The following is a 21,193-nucleotide window of genomic DNA, read 5'->3' as shown; positions in this document are numbered from 1 at the left end:
CCGCCCCATCAGCTGTGACTCAGGTCCCAGCAGCCCTGCCACGCAGCACGGCCAGGGGCTTGAGGCACGGGGACACACCCCCCTCCCCCCTCGGGGCCCCACTTTTCCCCTCGGCCACCCTGAAGCCCCTGCCCCACCTGTGTCAGGGGCCGTCTGGCCGGGAACCTGGGGTTCTCTGCCCCTGTTGCCCCCAGCCCTTCATCGGGGGGTGGGGTCGAAGTGGGGGGAGCCTCCGAGACACCCGGCCCTCGACGGGAAGTCAAGTGGGGGGTGGGGTGAGGAGCCGGCTCCAGAGAAGATTCAGCAGGAGAGGGAAGCAGAGGGGGCCCTGGCCCCGAAGCCGACAGTGTCCCACGAGAGATCCAGCACTCACCCCGCAAGACGCCGGAGGGTCCCGGGCGAGCACAGACCACGGTAGGCTCCCCGATGGGGCAGGGCTGGGGGGTAGATGCCAGCCCCCAAATGTATCCTCAGCAGGGCACACATTCCCTCCTCCCTCGTGCGTCTGGGAGGCCCCCGGTGGCCCGCACGGTTCCCCGGGCCTCAGTCGCTCCATCTGTGTAATGGGTATGGTCAGCGGTGCCCTGCACATCTCTTGGAGGATGTTGAGGCAAAGAGGACAGACCAGATGTGGAAGTGTCAGGTGGCCACGTGAGGGGTTAAAGATCGTCTTGGGGTTAAAGGGCAGAGGAGAGAGCGCGGGATGGGGAGGACAGAGTCCTGGCTTGGTGTGATCCCCAAGTCACCGCTCTGGGGACAGTGATTCCTGGATTCCCAGGGAACCTTCCCATTCCCTTTTCCGATGAAGACGAGGCCGAGGGTCCCTGTTCCTCCAGGAGGGGCTGCGGGGGGTCCCGGGGTGGCCCCTGCCTGCCTGTGCTTTGGGAGGAAGGAGGGCGATGGTGGCGTTGGCAAAATGAAGTTCCCCACGGGGGGCTGTGGGCAGTGTGGTCCGTCAAGGTCATGGCCCCTTCGTTTTTGACCTTGGGCCAGCCTAGGACTCCACGACGCAGCGTATTCTTGGCTTATTCTGTGAGGTAGGCCCAGGGGCCACGGTAAGGGGGAAGGAAAGGCAAGGTCTGCCTGGAGCTTGGAACCTGAGGGCAGGCTTCCGGGAGGGCGGCGGCACTGTCCCCAGGGTCTGTCCTGGAGGGGAGGGGCACGGAGGGGGGTGGGAAGGGGCAGCAGCGTCCCTCCCTCTTCCTCCTCCCAGACCTCCAGCTGGACCAAGGCAGCTGCCCCCAACCCAAGCCCTGTGCGCGTGGTCCTGGCGCCCCCTGGTGGCCAGTTATTGCGCTTCCCACCCCCTCCTCCTCCCAGGAGGTGCTGGGCAGCGCGGAAACCCGGCCAGGACCTCTCAATCGTGCCCCCTTTCCCTGCCTTGGCCAATGGCCCCTGCCCACCCTCCCCTCCGAGCCTCGGGCATCCCTGCCCACTCCCTCCATCCCCAGATCCGCCCCGCGAGGCTCTGGAAGAGGCACTGGCCAAACCAGGCCGGCCTGGAGCTGGCGGTGTCCCGGCCGCTGGGCAGCGGGGGGCGCTGCAGTCCGCAGCTTGGAGCGGAGCTGAGGGCTGGGCACGGCCCTGAGCCCTGGCCCTGGCCCTCCTCCCTGCAGGCCCCGCTTTCCAGGGTGCCCGCTGGCCCGCAAAGCTTCCTCTACCACCCCCACAATGCCCCGCTTCCCCCATCCACTCCTCGAAGAGCCTTTTCTAGCTCCTTCCAGACTGGTGCCCCCCGACCCCAGGCCTGTCTTACAGATGGGGAAACTGAGACTCCAAGGAGCTCCTTTCGGGAACTCTCACAGCCAATCAGGGCCGAAACCCAGCGTCGCTGACCCCCTGTCTGGGGGTCCACGGGAGGCAGGCGGCTCACACGCTGCTGCTAACGAGCTGTGTTGCCTTGGGAAAGTGACTTCCCCTCTCTGGGCCCCACTGTTAAGAACGAAGATGATCATGTCAGTAACTCAGGTGCAGCGTCCGTGCCTGCCGCCCAGGCGCTGCTAACCTCATTGATAACATGGGGTCCCCCTGGGTAGCGGCCGGGACGGAGGCCTGAGGGGTGACGTCCGCTGTCTGAGGCCCAGAGCTGATCAGTGGCAGAATGAGGACTGGACCTGGGGCCTGGCTGATTGCAGAGCCCACCTGGCACCCCTTTCCCCTCCCCCAGCCTCATCTTTCCAGCCTTTTCCCCTTTGTAAGTGAGGATGCCCACGACGAGGCCAGCAGAGGCCAGGATGGTCTGCGAGCTGCCCCAGGCCAACTTGACTCCAGTGGGTGGGTGGGTTCTCGGAGGCCAGCCCGAGGGGGAGGAACTGCAGGCCACCGTCCTCCCTCATGCAGCCTGCCGGCCAGAGTAGGCTTGGGGGGGACACGGCCACGGAGGGGCTTGTATGGGCTGTGGGCTCTCATGACGGCCCCTGCGATCCCAGGGCAGGCCGGTCCCACCCAGAAAGGGAGGAAGAGGAAACGGGTCCGGGTGGGGCCGGGCGGAGGGGCCGGCTGGGCAGGAGATCAGAGCAGGATTGTGTCATGGAGTCCGTGGCTGATAAGCAACCCAGCGGCCGGCCCGGGCAGGAGGGGGCCCCCGGGGCGGGGGGAGTCACCTCGGACCCCCGTGCCCCCTGCTGCCCGTGAACCCTGCCAGGCTGCCCGGCTCCCTCGTGGCCTCCCGGCTCCGAACGGTGGGAGGCTGCGAAGCGCGGGTGGAGGGCGGGCTCCGTTGCACCCCCCGAGACCGACGACAAATCGCGCCCGCTCGCCCAGCCTCAGTTTCCACGTCTGTACAGCCTGGATGAAAACGCCGCCCTTGTGCACAGGGGCGAGGACTGAGATCACGGGGGCTTTAGCCAGCGCTTTGGGATGGCTTGTTGGGGGGATGTGGGTGCCAGAGAGGCTCGTGAAGGCCTTTGGGGTTGGCGGCATGCCAGCCACAGGCCGCAGAAAAGGCGGGAAGCAGCTCAAGTGGCCCGAGGGCGGAGGAGACGGGCATCATACCCAGGTTGCCGGGTGGTTGCGGCGGAGGGGGGTGGGTGGGGGGCCCAGGAGCTGGTCCCATCCCCGCCCCCTCCCCTGATTTCAGGGAGCTCAGCCTGTATTCTCTTCCCAGGGGAGAGGATGGTCACCCTCAGCCAGGCTCCCCCACCCACCAGGCCAGGACCACTCCCCGCTCCCCGTGTTGTCCCCTCCCCCCCAACATCCCCAAACGCCTCAGTGTCTGCGGGCACCGAGGGACAGTGTGGGGAGCCGGCCTGCTGCCTCCCTGACATCACCTCTGGGGGAGAGTCCGGGTGGCCCCACAAAACTTGACTCGAGGTGGGGGGTGGGGTGGGGGTGCCGCCGGCTGCAGGCTGAGTGGGTCCGGGGCCTGCTTCCTGTCCTGTTTATTGCCTCTGAGCTCAGGAAATCACTGCGTGAACCCTCCCCCCCCTCCCCCCGCCCCCCTCGAGATTCTTTAACGGGAGCCGAGCTGTGGGCTCGCTCTTTTGGAAAATCCAGTGGGAGAAGGAAGCTGTCAGCTCAGCTCTGACATCAGCCTTGTCCCTGGGCCAGGAGTCAGGGTGGCCGGGTGGAGGGGAGGGGGGCGGGCGGGGTGGGGAGGAAACCAGCTGCTGGTGGCCCCTGTGACGTGAGGCTGCCACACGGTTCCCAGGGGCGGGGGCTGGCCGGCGCAGAGCGGGGATCATCGGAGACACATGCAGGGGCGCAGGCACGCGCGTGCGCGCAGGGTCACGTGTCCCCGCTCATTCCCAGAAACTCCCACCGTGCGGGACACACAGACACGGGGTCAGACACCCGTACAGGATCCACGCGCTCCGTCCCACGGTCCCGCAGAGGGCTGGACAGTCAGCCAGAGGCCTGCACGCTGCAGCCCCCTCCCAGCCGCACACAGGCCAACAGACAGCACAGGCACACGTATGCACACACAGACACACGTATGCACACACGCAAGGCCAGGCACCTCTGAACCCAGACGTGCAGACACACAAAGGCCCCTCACCACACACGCACATGCGTGGGAATGGCCACTTGGGCCCAGACGGACAGGCCCCTGGGGAGGAGAGGTCTGTGACTACCCTGTGCTTCACCCGGGTAGGGCCAGGCGGGGAGGGGAGCTGGGGGGCGGGGTCTGAGGCTACAGAAGGGAGTGGACAGTGAGGGGCTGGGCCCTGGGAGGGCCTCTGTCCCCACATAAGGTGATGCCAGCCCCGCCCCCAGGAGCACCTGCCCGCCACACCCCACCCGCAGAACCTCAGGCCCATTCATGCCGGAGCTGCAAGGGGTGGCAGCTGAGAAGCCCGTCGGGAGCCCCACGCTGACCGCTGCCCAGTGACCTGAGGCAAGTCGCTCCTCCGTCCCTCGGGGCCTGGCCGTCATCATCGATACCGGGCGGCTCACCCACGGTTTGACCGCGACCCACAGTTAGAAACACATTGCACCTTGCAACCCGAGGATGATGCACACGCTGACACATCCGGGCAGCAGCGGAAAGAAAAGCGCCGGGAGGCAGAGCCGGCCCTCGCCCCAGGCGATGCCGGCTGACTTTTGTGATTCCATCTCCTTCTCAAAATCGCAGGCGGCAACCCGCAGCCTGGTGTGAGAAGGTCACTCTGACCTTGGCCTCCTGCAGCCTCGGGCTAGTGTGAGGTTCAGGGAGAGCCCGGAGGGGGTCAAAGTGCTTGCAGAGGCAGACAGGCCCCATCCGCTAAGTGCTGATGGTGAACTGGGAGGAGAGCGACCCATTCTACAGATGGGGACACTGAGGGCAGAGCATGGCCCTTGGAGCCAGGCCTCCGGCTCCGCCAGTGATGGGAGCCCACGGGCTGCTGCCTCCCTTACCGTTTCTATCAGAATTGAAGGAGAGAAGGAGCCGCTCAGATTCACCTTCCCGGGCTGATCCCTCGTGCAGAACCGGCCGGGAAATGCTGGGGGCAGCTGGCAGGAGACCAGGGCAGCTTCTGGAACTTCCTTGGCCCCAGGGCGTGTAACTGGTCCCTGCCAGAGATTTGACGGAGTGAGGCTGAGACGGGGTGCACAATAGGCCCCCGAGCCTGGGCCTGAAGAACCCCAAAGACAGCGGGCTCTCCAGGGCCCCGTGGGGGAAACATTGCTTACCCCTGGCTGAGGCTCTGAGGGGCTGCTGCGCCCTCACGCCCCACCCCCCACGCTCTGCACTGAGGACCAGGAGGCCTCCCTGGCCAAACTCTCAGACCTCAGGGGGTGCCCTGGCCCCTGGACGCCCGCCCAGCTCAAGTCCTGTGGCCACCCAAACCCTGGTTAGAGGGGCTGTCACGTGTTAGAGGGGCTTTCACGTGTTAGAATGGCTAGCAGGTGTTAGAATGGCTATCATGTGTTAGAGGGGCTATCCCATGTTAGAATGGCTAGCAGGTGTTAGAATGGCTATCACGTGTTAGAGGGGCTATCACGTGTTAGAGTGGCTATCACGTGTTAGAATGGCTATCACGTGTTAGGGGGCTATCACGTGTTAGAATGGCTATCACATGTTAAGTGGCTATCACGTGTTAGAGGGGCCTTCACGTGTTAGAATGGCTATCACGTGTTAGAGTGGCTATCAGGTGTTAGAGTAGCTTTCACATGTTAGAATGGCTATCACGTGTTAGCGGGTCTGTCACGTGTTAGAATGGCTATCACGTGTTAGAGGGGCTATCGCGTGTTAGGCACTTTATCTGCCTTTTCCATTTAACGTCCTCACGACAGCCGGTGAGTTTGTTCAGAGAAGACGTGGAGGCTTAGGGAGAGAAAGCCCGTGGCTCCAGGCCTCACACTCGGAAATGGTGTGGACAAGGACTTGAACCCACGTTTCCTGGCTCTGAGCCACACCCTCCCCCGCGGGCACCATCACCAGCCTCGCCCCAAAGCTGACTTGCAGGAAAGTCCACGAGGGTGCGTGGAGGGTCCCATGGTGCCGTGGGGGAGGGGGGAGGGGCCGCCGGTGTAGTTACGCCCGCATTTCTGAGTGCTGAAGAGTGAGGTGCTTTTGCCTCTTGGGATAAGACACCCACTTCCAGGACTGTGCCAGGCATCACTGAGCATCTCGGTCTCCTGGCTGCCTCTCCGGCCCCCCATCCTCCCCCGGGGCCACCTTCTGATTTCCTTACTCATTTCCCAGGGGTGGGGGGGCAGCAAGGCAGGGGCCGGCTGGGCTTTCAGAGAACTGAGACCTGAGCTGGGCACAGGGGAGGGAGACGCTGAGGGCGGGAGGGGGCCGCCTGGGCAGCGGGGCTCGCCCGCCCGAGCGCTCAGTTTCTGGGTCACTGGTCTTGGGGAATTCCCCGATGCCCGAAAGGCTGCTCACCTGGTGACTAACCGCGGCTGGCTGCCCACACAGGATGCCTGGCTGTCAGGGTGCCTCCCTGCCACCTTCTGCCCATGGCCATGGCCAGGCTGCCCTCTACCCTGAGTGCCCCGGGGGTTCAGGAAAGAGACAGACAGACAGGCAGGGGGCTGGCCCCCGCCCCCGCACCCCCTGGGGCTCCACAGGGGGCGGCTGGTGATTCAAGCCCCTCTGAGCTGATCTCTGTCTCCTTCCTTGTCAGAGGGGGCCCCGGGGGTGAATCAGCTGCTGGGGGCGGCGAGGTCGGCTCAGCCACGGACCTCAGCCCAGGCCTGGGAGGTGGTGGTCAGGGGCCAGGATGGCACATGGGGGGGGGTGAACACACTGCTATGCCAGCCCCCCCCCAACGACCCATCTCATTTTTTCTGAGGCCCCCCCTGAGGCTGGAGGCTGTCGGGGTGTCTTGCCTCCATTGTCCATCAGAAGAGGGTGGACAGGTCTCTCTCCTGCCCAGCTGTCCCCCCTCGACCCTGGAGTGCTCCCACATTTCCTCATCATCTGTTCAATGGGAACAGGGAACCCCTGTTTCACAGGGAGGGGGTGAGGACCCATGTCGATGGGTAGAGGGCTCGCAGGGCGCCCAGAACTGCGCTGAGCCCTGAGCCCTCACAGCAAACCCCCGGTGTCGGCCGCCTAATTCCCATTTTACAGATGAAGAGACTGAGGCCAGGAGGTGAGAACCTCCCCAGTGTCACACCCAGCTCACAACGGGCAGAGCCAAACCTCCATCTCGGCTCCGACTGAGGCTGAAGTCCACGCTTCAAACCTCCAGACACGACACCTTCTCTGCCTTCCATGGGTTTGGCACGGGCAGTTTTGGGAATGACAGGGTGCGTCGAAAAAGTCCTTAGCCTGCCCTGACCAGGCAGGCAGCTCACGTGGTCAGCACATCGTCCTGATACCCCAAGGTTGCGGGTTTGATCCCTGGTCAGGGCGATACAAGCATCGACCGATGAATGCACAGATAGGTGGAACAACAAATCTATGTCTCTCTCTCTCTCTCTCTCCCCCCTTCCCTCTTTCCCTCCTTCCTCTCTCTCTTCAATTAAAAACAACACAAAACGCAACTTAGCATCTACTCTGCTGTAACTCTGCCAGGTGCTGTCAATAGAACAAATGAGTGTCAGACCCCACCCAGGTCCTCAAAGGCTGGGGACTAAGACCCGTCGCCACCGAGGGACGAGGCCCTGGAGGGCTGCCTGGAAGAAGTGGCCTTGGTGCGCCCGATCCCCTCGTAGCGTGAGGTGCTGCTGGCACCGCTGCGGCCGGCAAGCCAGAGGCCTGGGTCCCAGACCCCGCTCTCCCATAAACGCTCTCTGCGGCCCCGGGCAAGGGCGTCACCTCTCTGAGCCTCAGTTTCCCCACCTGGAAAACAAAACATCTGTGACATTCTCGGAGAGGCTTGTGGGGGGAAATGAGCAGAAAACGGGGGGCAGGTGGAGGCACACACCAACGTGTGTAGGAGAAAGAGCCTCGAGGGGCCCTGGGAAGGCCGGCGGCTGGCGCCTGGGCTGGCTCTCTGGAGAGGAGAGAGGAGCCAGTGGGCGGCACGGCCACCTGGAGAGGGCCCCCAGGGCCCCGCTCAGCAGCCCCCGTCCCAGGCGGAGGTGCCCCCCGTGGGCCCCGACTGTCCCCCTCGCCCCGAGGCCGGTCCAGTCCCCAGCAGGCCCCGTGCGCAGGAGAGGACAGGCTGGGGATGAGGTCACGGCTGGAAGGGGCCGGGCTGGGGCTGCCACTCCAGGGTGGGGCCTGGGGTCACGACCCCGGGAGCCGGCAGCCAAGAAGGGAGGATGCCTTCCGTGAGGAAGCCGGGAAAACACACACACACACGCAGCAGTTTGGGGCGGGAGGGAGGAAAACAGACGCGAGGCCGCAGCTGGCCCGGGGCTCGCCCGGCTGCCTTTTCCACGTCGCCGGCGGCTCACCCCCTGGCGTCCCCGCGACCCTGCCCAGCCGTGGCCCCCGGGCCCAGCGCACGTGGGGCTGGACATGGACAGGAGCGGGAGGCTGGGCCTGGGGCGCCGAGGGGCCCGCCGCGCTGGGGGAGCACGGACCACGTCAGGTACCACCAGAGGGGAAACCGAGGCACGGAAGGGGCCAGTCGGGGATCGGGGTTTCGTCGCTCCTAGACTCTGCCCCCACTTCCTGTTTCCTGTGGGGTGGGGCTGAGGTTCTACAGCGATTGGGGGTGACTGTAGGGTTGATGGGGGCTGGGGGTGGGCAGAGGGCGGTGCAAGGCCCTAGAAGTCCGTGCAGAAGGGTGCTGGGGCGAGGCTGGGCCAGGGGAGCGGGGGAGGGTGGCCCCCGGAGAATCAGGACACCTAGTGAGACTCGGGCAGGGAACCCCGGGGGGCCCCGTGTCCACTGGATTTGGGGTCCATGTCTGAAATCCAAGCTGCGTCAGGTGACATGTCCGAGAGCTGTGGGGGTGGGGCTGGGGGCTGACCCAGAGTTCACGTGCTCCCAGTGTCCAGGCCCTTGTGCAAGAGAGACTGCGGGGGGAGGGGGGGAAAGGGGGGGTGAGAAGAGGGAGGGGAGCTGCATTGCCCTGGGCTGTGGGGTTGTCTGAGCCAGGCTGGGTGGGTGGGCATCTGGGGGATGTAGCTGACCACAGAGCAGGTGTATGGGGGGGGCAAGTGCCAGGTGGGGCCTTTTATGTCCCCCCCCCAGGAAGACACAAGGTATTGGGGGGCAGGGAAAAGGAAGGAGAGCTGGCCTGGGCTCTCCCAGCCTCCTTCCTGCTGGGAAGTGCAGGTGCGATCGGCAGTTTTATCGCCTCACATCCCAGGTCCCCCGAACATGGGGTAAGCGAGCCTGCAGGGGGCAGGTATGTGTGTGTGTATGGGGGGGGTGGGCGCAGCAGGCACTAGGGCCGTCCTGGCACAAGGAGGGAGGGGCACCTGGCTGGGCAGGTCTGGGGTGTGGCGAGGAGCAGGAGTGGGGGTCACCCATGGAGGATGGGGGAGGGGTGGGAGGGAGCACTGGGGGCCAGGGAAAGGCCGTGGGGCTCCCCGACCTTGGAAACCCAACTCTCCCGCCCTCCTTTCTGCTCAGGGCTGCGGTGGGGTCCCAGGAGAATGAGCTCAGGGGGCCCCGGGTTCCTGCTCTCTGACCAGCACCCCCACCTCATGTTAAATAAGGGAGGCGCCCCTGTGCTCATTTCGCCCTGGTTCCCCCAAATAGGATGGGTGACTCTGCCTTCGAGACTCGGGAAGCACCCTGGCGGGCCCCCACCATTCTCTGGGGCTTCCAGGGCAGGTGTGGGGGGCACACGGCTCCGTCCTCCCCAGCCATCCCTCTGCAGCCCCAGGAGGGACCCAGGCCCCACTTGCTAAGCCCCTCACGGTCTCCGCTTCAGGGTCCTTCCCCGCGGGAACGCTGGCCTACCTTCCATGCGGGGGGGGGGGGGGGGGGGCTGTAAAGAGTGTAGGTAAAACCCAGACCCCAAACGCCTTCCCAGGAGCTGTGTGTCCCCAAATGACCCAGTCACAGCAACCTCCCACCCCCATCCTCCCAGCCCCCTCCCCAGCCACGCAGGTGTGCTGATGGGGTCAATGGGGGGGGTACCCCGGACAACTGTTCCCTGGGGAGCTCCCCTTTGCCCAGGGCAGGTTCGGGGAGGCTACCTATGAGGTGGCTCCCTGTGCCCACGTTCAGTTCCGCTTTATTACAGTCTAAAGTCCAGGCTGGGTCCCAGCCCCTCTTCCTGGAATCTCCTTCTCAGCCAAACCCCAGCCTGCCTCCTGCCCACTGTCCCCCAAAACCCTCAATCAGGGGGGGGGGCCCACAGGTGCCAGTCTCCATCTACTTGCTTAGTCTCAAGCCACCTCCCCAAACCCAGGTGAGTCAGGGCTGTCTGGGGCGCCCACTACCTGAGGACCCTGATGACTCGGCCTGGGGACCCCCCCCCCCCACCTTCCCCATCTTCAGGGCAAGCCACTCAGGAAAACCACAGCGAGTTTTGTCGAAGAAGAGTTCATTATAATTTTATCAATCAAATTCTTAGAAGAGGGAAAAAGTCTGGTCTCCCCACCCTCCCCCCTCGATCCCCCCCCTTTCACTCTCACTTTCTTCCATTCATAATTTCCTATGATGCACCTCAATCAACTTCCTGGACGGGGTTCCCTGCTAAATATAGCTGTTTCTCTGTCTTACAACACAGGCTCCAGTATATAAATCAGGCAAATTCCCCCTTTGAGCATGAACCTCTGAAAACTGCCGGCATCTAAGGTCTCCTCCGAGGCCCGCTGGAGTGCAGCCCATAATGAAGGTCTTGGCAGCAGGTAAACCCACCCGCCCCGCGCCGGCTTCCGCGCCGGCTTCCGCGCCCCGCTGCGAGCCAGCACCGGGCGGGCGATCGCGGAGGGACACCCACCCGCCGCCGCCGACACATGGACGCTTGGGGCGCCCGCGCAGCCGGCCCGGCCGCTGGAGGCGCTGGGTGCCGCCGGCCGGACCGGGCGAGCGCAGGCACATGGTCCCGGCACCGCGCGCCTAGCCCTCCCGCCCGGGGGCCCGCGGGTCGGCGGGCCAAGGAGGGGGCGCCGCCGCCTTCCTCCACCTCCTGCTCCTCCTCCTCCTCAGTCCTGCCAGCTCCCTGCTGCCTTGCTTCTCCTGCTGCCTCCGGACTCACCCTCCCTCCTTTCTTTCTGTCTGTCTTTCCGCTTTCTCTTTTCCAACTGCGTCCCGGGCTGCTCCCCGGGAGGGGCGCCGGCCGCCGAGCCGCTTGCAAACTCTGGCTGGGACGCGAGCAGGTGCCGCCTCCATCTGCTAGAACCTGAAAAGCTGCGGGCTGTGCTAGGTGAGCTGGGCCCGGGGAGGGGACCCCCGGTTACCCCGGGGACTCCGCCTGGCCCGGGGATGCTGGGCGGTACGGGATCACTCAGAGAGTGAACTTGAGGCGGCCACTGTCCCAGCTGGGGGGACCCGAGCACCAAGCTTCTGCACCCCAGCCCACCCCCCCACCCCCCCGCCCGCCTCAGGGCTTCCCCAGCCTCACTGGTCTGCTGACCCCGGCCCCTCGGAGGGGACTCAGGAGTGAAGGGGGGGGAGCGGGCACCTAGGGGAGGGGCGATCGGGGATGGGCCCCAACAGCTCCCAACTCTCGGTCACCTTTCACTTTCTTTCCTCCCCCGCCCACCTGTCTGCCTGCGACCTTTTCCCTTTTCTGGTTGCACCATTTCCTCTTCTTCCCGGAGGCTCCGGGGGCCTGTGGGACCCCTGGATTCTCCTCGCCCCGACCCAGGGCCTGGGGCAAGGAGTAGGAGAGACGGGGGGAGGGCATGGAGGTGAGGTGCTGGGCAGGGCTGGGGGACAGAGAGTTTTGAATGAGGATCTGGGGAGGGATGGGGGCGCAGGGCCACAGGACTGGATGGAGTTCTGGGAGGGGAGTGGCCGCATGGGGAGGAGGACAGAGAGAGAAGAAACGGGGCGGGGAGGGGGACAGAATTAGGGGACCCATGACCCAGGGAGCCCACGTCACGTGACAGATTCGGGAGGGATAAGAGGGTCAGTAGAAAACCTATAAAACGACACGTGGGAATCCGACGGTCCTGGGAGCTGGGACCAGAGGGGTTGTTCTTGTGTTTTGTGTGTGTTTAGACCCTCTGGGCCGGGGCCTCAGGGCCTCCCAGCCAGAGGGCCAGGAGGCTCGGGCTGGATAGTTGGTGTCATCCTGGGCCCAGCTCCCAACGGGTGAGAACAGCTCAGGTCCTGCCCCTTCTCTTCTGTTCTCGGGAAAAAGCAGAGAGAGAGGTCAGAGGGTGGAGAGAAGCAGAGACAGGGAGTTAGCCGCCTGGAGAGGGAGACGCACAGACGCAGCGAGTCCAGGCCCCACGAAGCTAGAGCCGGAGGCTGAGAGGGGACGTGGTGCCCCAGGGGGACGAGAGCCACCCTCTGCCTGGAGCCCCCTCGCCCACCCCCACCTGCCTGCTCATGACTCCTCTTGCCTGTCCCCAGGAGTCGTGCCCCTGCTGCTGGTTCTGCACTGGAAACACGGGGCGGGGAGCCCCCTGCCCATCACCCCCGTCAATGCCACCTGTGTCACCCGCCACCCATGTCACAGCAACCTCATGAGCCAGATCAGGAACCAACTGGTGCAACTCAACAGCAGTGCCAACGCCCTCTTCATTCTCTATGTAAGCCCCCCCCCCCCCCGCCCCTACCAGGCCCAGAGGAAGGAGGGGGAAGGGAGAGGTGTTTGTGGCACTGACCCTTTTGTAGCTGGAGGGAGAGAACGGGGAGGGGACTTGGTTCAACCACCCCAGACCCCCCCAGCTCCCGCCCCGCCCCCCAGGTGCCCAGTTAGGTGGGCAGAGGAGTGGGGAGATGGGAGTTCTCCCCCACATGGAGCCTGAGGCCGATGAGGGACAAAGGGGACAGAAGAGAGGGGGATAAGTGGGGGGGTGGTGCAGCTGGGAGTGACAGTGGCTGTCAGGGGGTGCAGAGCCACCCAGGAAGTCGGGGAGTGCAGTGGGTGAAAGGGCAAGTGTGTGGGCACCCGGTCCCTCTATGGTCCTCACCGTGATGATGATGATGATGATGATGATGATGATGCTATACCTTTCCTGGCTCCGGCCTTGACCCTTTCCCAAGGACATCCACACTGTGATGACTTCCGGCTCTCACGGCCACGCTGAGATGCCTACAGGACAGTAGTGGGGTCCCTGCCCCATAGGTGGGAAACTGAGTCCTGAGAGCTCGCCCAGCGGGCTGGGATGCCGGCCCCCGGCTCTCTCCTCACCTCCCCTCCATCCCTCTGCTCCTCAGTACACGGCCCAGGGGGAGCCGTTCCCCAGCAACCTGGACAAGCTGTGCGGCCCTAACGTGACGGACTTCCCGCCCTTCCACCCCAACGGCACGGAGAAGGCCCGGCTGGTGGAGCTGTACCGCATCATCGCCTACCTGGGCGCCTCCCTGGGCAACATCACCCGGGACCAGAGGACCCTCAACCCCCACGCCGTCGGCCTCCACGGCAAGCTGAACGCCACGGCGGACACGCTGCGTGGCCTCCTGAGCAACGTGCACTGCCGCCTGTGCAGCAAGTACCACGTGGCCCGCGTGGAGGTGGCCTACGGCCCCGACACCTCGGACAAGGACGTCTTCCAGAAGAAGAAGATGGGCTGCCAGCTCCTGGGGAAGTACAAGCAGGTCATCGCACTGCTGGCCCAGGCCTTCTAGGGGGCGGCCTCGGGGCGCGCGGCGGCGGCCCACAGTCTCAGCTCGGGGGGCTCTCGCGCCGTGGCCCCGGCCGAAGCCTCACCAAACGCAGTGCCATCGGCAGGCAGACCCCGAGGCCCTCCCGGACGGCCCGCTCCCCGCAGGGAGGACTGTGCCGAAACCCAGCAGCGTCAGAACTCCCGTCGGCGAGGCCTGGATCCAGCCTCTTCGGGGAGACCCAGCCGGGCCCTGGGGTGTGAGGCTGTGAGGGGCTGGACTTCTGCCCCACGTGTCCCCGCGGCCGGGGCCTTCGGGACCAAACCGAACACGTGATCTCCGGCGATTCTGGCCACAGGGCGAGGCAGCAGGGCTGGGGGGGGGGGTTCCCCGACCCCCAGCGGAATGACCAGCGTCCGTGCCTTTGCTGCCCCTTGGGTAGACTTTGGAAGGTCTGGATGGGGCAGCCGCCGGGCCGGGATCCCGGCACCCCTGGGCCTCTGTGCGAGTAGCGGGGAGTGGAAGTCGGAGAAAGGAGCGCTGGAGGGAGACGTTGCCTCCTCTTCAACACGGTGGGGGAGCTCAGGCCTCGGAACTGCTAGGCTGAGGGTTCCGGAAGGAGGTTCCTGGGGTTCAGGCCCCTGGGGAGGCAGAGAAGCCGCCTGCAGGCCTGGGAGGGAAGACGCTGGAAGGAAGAGAGGCCCTGAGAGTCCCGCGGCCCAGGCGGCCGGGCTCTGGCGGCTGGACCCGGAGGGCGGGTATGTGGAGGCGGGCAGGTGGCACGGTCAGGTGAGGCGGTGGGGAGGGGACCCAGGTCTTCCTTCTGGGGGAGGATCTGTCGTGGAGGGGAGGGGCGGAGCCGTTCGGAGTGGCAGCTCACATCAGAGGCCTCTGCAGGCCCCGTGAGGTCACGCAAAGGTACTTGAGGGGGACAGAGGCCGTCCCCCGAGCAAGGGGACAGCAGAACTTGAGGTCAGGGTCTCAGGGAAGTGCCTGAGGCCCCAGAGTGGTGTGTGTCGGACCCGGCACATTCGTCTATTTATTATGATGCCCTATTTATATTAACTTATTGGTGCTTTCCATGGCAAAATGAATTCCCCCTTCCCTGTTCTCTACCCAATAGAAATGGTAGGGTGGCCCCTTCCCGGGGGGCCGGGACCAGGGCCAGGCCTTCGCGGGGCTGCTCTGGAAACTGAAGATGTTACAAGTGGGATGAGCCTTCTGGGCGAAGCTCAGAGGAGGCTCAGAATCCCAGGGAACCGGTCAGCCATCCCTCCACCCCAGCTGCGCTTTGGGGTGCCAGGGTCCTGGCTGCAAGGCAGGCTGGGGGCACTCTGTGGAGTGGCTAGAGGGGGGCCCTTTCCCAGGGCCGCGCGCTGCTTGGTTCCAAGGGGTCATTCGACGCTGTTCTCTGGGGGCCCCCGGAATTGTGCAGAGAGGGGGGCAGCGGGCCAGGCAGCCCGGGTGACCTGCCTGCTCCTGCTTCCTGGTCCCCACGCTGCCTCCTCTAGACTAGCAGTCGAGGGGGGCCCTGGAGCAGCCCCGACGACCCAGCACCCAGCACCCAGCAGGCTCGCACACAGCGGGAGGCGCCTTCTCTGGTGGCCCGGACACCCACAGAGGGAGGGCGGGCGAGCGCGCGGGCCGGGCTGGACCTCAGGAAGCGGGCAGGGCTGGGAGGAGGCCCCTGCTCCGGAGGCCAGGGAGGCCCTGGGATGTGGACCAGGAAGCTGTGGTCCCTCCCCCCACGCCCCCACCCATGTCTGGGCTCCCAGGCAGGGAACCCGATCTTTTCCTTTGTGCTGGGGCCAGGCTAGTGGAGGAACGCCCTCCGGGCTCGGAGCTCGGGCAGCTGCAGAGAGGAGAGCAGCATCTGGCTTCTTCTCAACGCTAAGCGCTGAGCGGCCGTCCGAGCAGCTCAGCCAATGCAGTTACGGTACTTTGCACTCGCTCTGCCCCTCTCTGTCCTCTCAGAGTGCCTCCCCCCCCGCCCCCACCCCAACCCCACCGAGGGCAGGTGAGCAGGCAGCGGTCAGCCCTGGGCCTGGGGTGGGGGCAGGGGGTGGAGTTGGAGTGGGTGTAAGGGGGGTGGCAGGGACCATGGAGATCCCATGTTCTCCGATGGGTCGATTGGTCGATGGGTTCGAATCTCAGCCTGCTGCCCGCCTCATCTCTCTGGCTCAAACGGCTTGGCTGGTGGGCCGCACATCATGTCATCACCCCATGAACACGAACAACGCCCCCCCCCCCCATTCCAGGCCAACCTGGGCGGCCTCTGAGACTCAGGGGCCAGCACAGCCCCTGGCTCCCAGGCTCCGCCCCTGCAGGGCAGCCGCTGTCCTGTCCCCGTTGTTCCTGGGGGCGGGGGTGGAATCCTATGTGCAGCCCTGGTCGCCCGCTGGGCCCAGGAGGAGGGAGAGGGCCGTCATGTTGCATTTTATTGAGAGAGGCGTATTGGGGACCTTATTTATTATTTAAATGGTTAAACAACAAAGCACCGTTAGTTTATTTGTCTCTCCTCCTTGTTGTCATCCCCGCCCCCCTTGTCCCCTCCGTGGGGACGTCCCCCCGACAGAAGCAGCCCAGCTCTGCCCCGAGGGCTCTTCAGAATAGACAGTGTGTGGGGTTGGAGCTGGGAATCCGGCGAGAAGTTCATCTCCTTTCAGCTGGTACAGATGTTTTTACCTTTGGATCACGCCCCCCCCCCCCCCCCCGTTCCCCCAGACCCCAGTACCTGGGCGTCCCTCCCACCCACCCCGCCAGCCCCGTGCTCCGTGCGTCCTCCCGGATTTCCCGCCGTCCTGTCCACTGGAGAGGACTCGGCTTGGGGACAAATTCCTCTGTGATGAATGTGCCCTGTGGGAATGTTTCCTACTGACAGAATTATTTTTATTTATTCAATGTCATATTTAAAATATTTATTTTTTTATACTGAAGGAATCCTTTTTTTTTAAAGAAGAAAAAAAAAAGAAATTAATAAAGAATCTGCTCTTGGCAAGCTCTCCAGAGTGTCCTGATGTGGGAGATGGGGCTGGAGGGGTCGGGGGTGGGGGTGTCTCTGTCCTGCACTCGCCGTCGAGTGGGGCTCTGTTCCGCTCAGGGCGGGGGTGGGGGCGGGCAAAGGGGGCGCCTCCACCCACTAAAGGTGCCGGCGAGGGAGAGGGAAGGGGTGGGCCGCCCCAAAGAGGGGCGGGGTATTAGTCGATGTCTTCGCTCCTTCACTCACCTCTTTCTGTCGTCCCATGAGCCCCCTGAGTCATCATGCCCATTTAACAGAGGGGAAAACTGAGGCTCAGCGACGAAGCCACTTGCCCAGGATCACGCCTGGTTAGGGCCTCCCTCTAGCTCCCCTCAGGCTGTCTCCCCTCCACGGAGCTTCAGGGACCTGGGCGATACCAGCTGCCCAGGCCTCTGCCCTCAAGGAAGGGACCAGGACCATCTGCGGGGACACGAGAGCAGCGGGCGTGAATGAATGACCGACCGCAGTGAGAAGTTCAAGGTTCCTGTCCGGACTCAGGCAGGATGCTGGGGCCAGAACCAGGGCCTTTGCGCCCGGCTCTCCTGGGCCCGAGCAGCCCTCCACAGCGGACACTGCCCTCCCTCCTCCTGCCTCGCCCCTGGGGCGGCTGCACCCTCCGTCCCAGCCTCCGGGGACCCTGTCCTTGGGGAAGGAGAGAGTCTGGAAGCACCTGACCACAGACGCAGGGGCCCCGGGGAGCCCCGAGCCTCCTCCCTGTGCTTGGCGCTAGGGCTTGGGTCTGGGATCCCCCAGCTGAGATCCATTTGGGGACCTGGGACATTTTCCTGATGGTCCCCCCCTGGCTTGTTCACGATGTCTGTAAGTGTCAGGTCCTGTGTTGGTGACCAGGATCCAGGCCGCTCCTCCCGGGAGCTCGCAGGCCGGTGGGGGCAGTGGGGGAGCCACCTGGATGCTGGGAGGGAGGGGTGAGGCCCCCAAAGGCCCCAGGTGACAGTGGGGAGACCACTCACAGGGCCCCCTGCTTCCTGTGCCGTGAGGAGCTGATCAGAAGGGCGGAATCCTGCCCCCTGTCCCCCCAAGCCCCGCCCCCCCCAGGCCTGCTGGCCAGAACCCGCCTGTTCACAAAGTCCCAGACAGTCCCTGCGCCCGCTAACGTCTGAGAGAGGCCACCCTGCGCTCCTCCCATCGCCCGCTCCTCCGGAGTTTACTGAGATCCCCAGAGCGAGCTGCCAGGCGCACAGCTGTTCTAGCCTCTTCCTCCCGCAGCCGGGCCCCTCCCCTCCCTGCAGGCTCCATCCCAGGCCAGGCCACACCCGCCCCGTCCACTCCCTTCCCCTTCGCGCATGGGAGCCCGGCTGGAGGCTTTTTCAAAAGAACCCTTTCCTAGGAAACCAGGGGAAAACAAAACAAACGCCAAAGCGCAAAAGGGAGGGAAGTGACGGGGCCGCAGCCCTCACGCGGGGCTGGGGGCGGCTGCAGGTTCTGCCGCCTCTGCCTGGGGGCTCTCGGCCGGCGGGGAGGGCAGGTGCTCGCTCGGCCCTGGCCCGGCCCGGCCAAGAGAACAAGGGACTGCCCCTCGGTTATCGGTGGTGGGGAGTGTTATGCCCAGAATTCAAGATCCCCAAGATACCACGCCAGGGAGCCAGTCCGATGCAAAAGCAGAAGGTCCTTTATTGAGTTAGCTAACCCGACCCGGGCCTCCAGTCGACGCAGCGACCGGAAAACCGAGTGATATCCATGAGAAAATCAGGGCTTTAATAGTGAGGGGAGGGGGCTAGCTGTGGGCCCTTCGGATTGGCCAGGCACCAAGTCGGGTCTTGTTGCACAGGATGTGGTCATCTCTATGGCGCGAACATCCCTTGCTTGTCATTAGAAATCCCGGGCGTGGCCAGCAGGGGCCTGGGCTTCCGGGAAGAAGGCACTCTTCTGAGCACATGGCCTCTGCCCCAACATGGAGGATCCAGGGTAGGATGGAGGGCATAGCCCTCGCCCTTTCATTCCCCCCTTGTCTTGGAACTTCCGTCTCAATCATGAGACGGACTGCACTTTTATTTCACCGTTGCTAGGGGCCCATAGTGAGCACACAGAACTATCAACTGAACTATTTTATACACTTAACAAATGGTCCGGTGGAAGGGAAAGAAACCATTTTAGCTTTAACGACTTCTATTGAAATAGGATTTTTCTTCTTAAAATTCCTCCATGGCTATTAAAAAGCCAAATCAAGATAAATTTATTTACTGTCCTGATGTTTGCATAAACACAACAAGAATGGTAACTGACTATCTTTGCTGGAATTTCATGGTTGAACCTTAATGTGCCCCGTAGGGCCAGGAAGCCAAGCCATCCAGCTGCCATCAGGCCTGCCTGCAGTATCTGCTGAGTTAGGTGAATCCCTCACCTGTAGCAACTCCACCTGAGCCCACGCTCCAGGCTTTAAGGCCCATCTCAGTAGCCCTCCTACTCGTTGCGGCCCAGAGTGTGTGGGGGTTCTGCAGGGATGCAGAGGCATCTTTACTGCTCCCCTTCTACTCTTACCAACCGCCAGTGATGGTAGGGCATGGGCCTGACGCTCCAGTGCCAGCCATCTTCAGGGCTCCCAGGCAGGACACCAGGCTTTCTTCGTGGCATTCTTAGTGGCTTCAAGTCTTTAGAGCTCAGATAGGGCTCTTCAAAACATGATACTCCAGTCAAAGTTTTCCGTTAATAAAACCACTATTAGGAACCAGTCTTACTGAATCTATGCAAAGAAACGTACTTACTTAGCATTGCCAGATTTCGGAGGAATTACATAAGGAGAAAAACATATTGATCTACTCTAAGATTTTCTGACTTTCCTTGCTAATTCCTTTTCATGGATTTAAAACAAAACAGTAATTGTTGGTATAAAACCTTCTTTCTATGCATAACCATGCCTCAGACTTTCTAGTCTAAACAGGCTTTTTCCAGCTTTACTACCCCTGACATGGGCATGGTCACGCAGGCCTGCAAGACAGTATTACAGGCTGTCAACTGTTAGCTGTCTCTCAATAGAGACCAAAATCTGATGGGCACCCTTCCCTGCCCAGTTGGGCACCTGCCCCCTTGGCAGCTAGGCACCCTTTACTTTTGGGGGTCACCCCACACAGCTCCCTTCCAGGACAGCCAACATACATTCAAACCTGCAAAGGAATCAAAGGTTAATATAACATATCAATACAATGAAACATAATATTGGCATCATGGCCGCTTCAGGTAGCCAAATATTCTACTAAACATGTGATTCTATAAATGGTCCTTGTCTTTTTGGAGCCATGTCCATGAAGATGCAGGCATTATCTAAGTGTATTACACAGTATTGTGGGGGCTCCTGGTGACAGGAGCGATCGCGAGTCATGTTACCGGAATCAGGCAGGTCAAGCACTCCGTAGCTTGAGCTTGAGCAGGTTGGGTTGATCTCTATCGATCGATGCTCCATTTGGTGATGAAGTCTTTCCGGATGGACCCAGGTTGTGATGCCGTCTACCTTGAGAGCGGTGGGGGTCGTCAGCCCCATAATGTAGGGATCCTTCCAACGTGCCTCTAGGGTCTCCCGGCGGTGCCTTCTGATGTAGACCCAATCTCCTGGTCTGTGCTGATGAGGAGTTGGGGTTGGGCTGGTCTCATAGATGGCGCGGAGGCGTGGCCAAATGTCCTCGTGCGCCCTCTGGAGCCCTCTCAAGGAAAGAGATAGTTAAAGAAAAGCGACCCAGTCCTCGCCAGTCTCTGAGTCAGATTCCTCCTCTCTTGGAGAACTTCAAAGTCCTGATGGCTTCTAGGTAACCCTGTTTATCAGTTACAGCGCTCTGCTTTCTTGCCTTTCTACCAGTTCCCTTTGTGGCAGAGCAGCAACCAGGCCTCTTTGAAGGGAGTGCGCTAGAAGGGGTACCAGCCCCTCCTTTGCTAGCAGCAACAGGTACCAAACCCTTTCAGTACATTTGACCAGCTTCATTCCTGCCCACCTTTACAGATTCTAAGGCCCATTGTTTTCCTTTAACCAGCAAGCTAAATGACACTGACCTGTATTATTTAATTCAGCACAGGCAGGGGGAAGGGCCCATGGAATCTCTGCCCTGAGGAACTGTGAGCCTCACCTTTAAATGTCCCAATCAGACTAGAAAAGCCGTAAATACCTTTTAAATCTACCCTAGAATTCCAAAATCCCAACCTAGCGCAGAATATACTTCCACACTTACATGAACAAATAATTATACCCAAGTAGACATATAAACACCAAATAAACATCCATACTTACATCCTTTCAGTGAACAAATACTTTTACAGTCTTGGGATCTTGAGCAGACAGGAACAGATGTGGAGGCCTCCCTTTCTCACATCCTAGGACAGGACTTTTGACCTATGTCTCATCCAGATAGAAACGGTCCACATTTATATCACAAAATACCAACAAATCAGTTTCAGTTGTGTAGCCAGTCTGAGTTTTGACTTCTCTCTGGAAGTCTCAGCGATGGTGAATACCATCTAGAAGCTATTAATCCATTCACACAGTCCCCCAAAAGTTAAAGAGGAAGGAAAGAATCATTCAATGTCACTCAAGAGGATTTCGGCGAAACAACAAAATTGACAGATTAAACACATTGGAAAACCAAGGCCAGAAGTACCCTCTGACGTTTCAGGGGTACCAAGGAAGGAGAAGTTAGGCCACAACCAGCCCTTCTTACAATCCA

General features: G+C 62.3%; 1 protein-coding gene across 2 annotated transcripts; it reads left to right on the top strand.

Moving 5' to 3' along the window:
- The first annotated feature begins 225 nt into the window (after window positions 1-225).
- Window positions 226-16,501, top strand: LIF (LIF interleukin 6 family cytokine). 2 transcript variants are annotated; one of them, XM_059675840.1, is made up of 4 exons: window positions 226-414; window positions 10,515-10,635; window positions 12,311-12,489; window positions 13,121-16,501. In XM_059675840.1, the coding sequence occupies exons 2-4, from the start codon at window positions 10,617-10,619 to the stop codon at window positions 13,529-13,531; spliced, it is 609 nt and encodes a 202-aa protein (XP_059531823.1). In that variant the 5' UTR covers window positions 226-414; window positions 10,515-10,616; the 3' UTR covers window positions 13,532-16,501. The 2 variants fall into 2 exon arrangements, with proteins under 2 accessions (XP_059531823.1, XP_059531824.1); XM_059675841.1 differs by lacking the exon at window positions 226-414 and adding an exon at window positions 8,225-8,414.
- The last annotated feature ends 4,692 nt before the right edge of the window (window positions 16,502-21,193 follow it).

Source organism: Myotis daubentonii, chromosome 19 (genome assembly GCF_963259705.1).
Source record: "Myotis daubentonii chromosome 19, mMyoDau2.1, whole genome shotgun sequence".
NCBI classification, from domain to species: Eukaryota; Metazoa; Chordata; class Mammalia; order Chiroptera; family Vespertilionidae; genus Myotis; species Myotis daubentonii.
The sequence above is the reverse complement of the archived record's forward strand: the minus strand, read 5'-3'. Positions and strand labels throughout refer to the sequence as shown.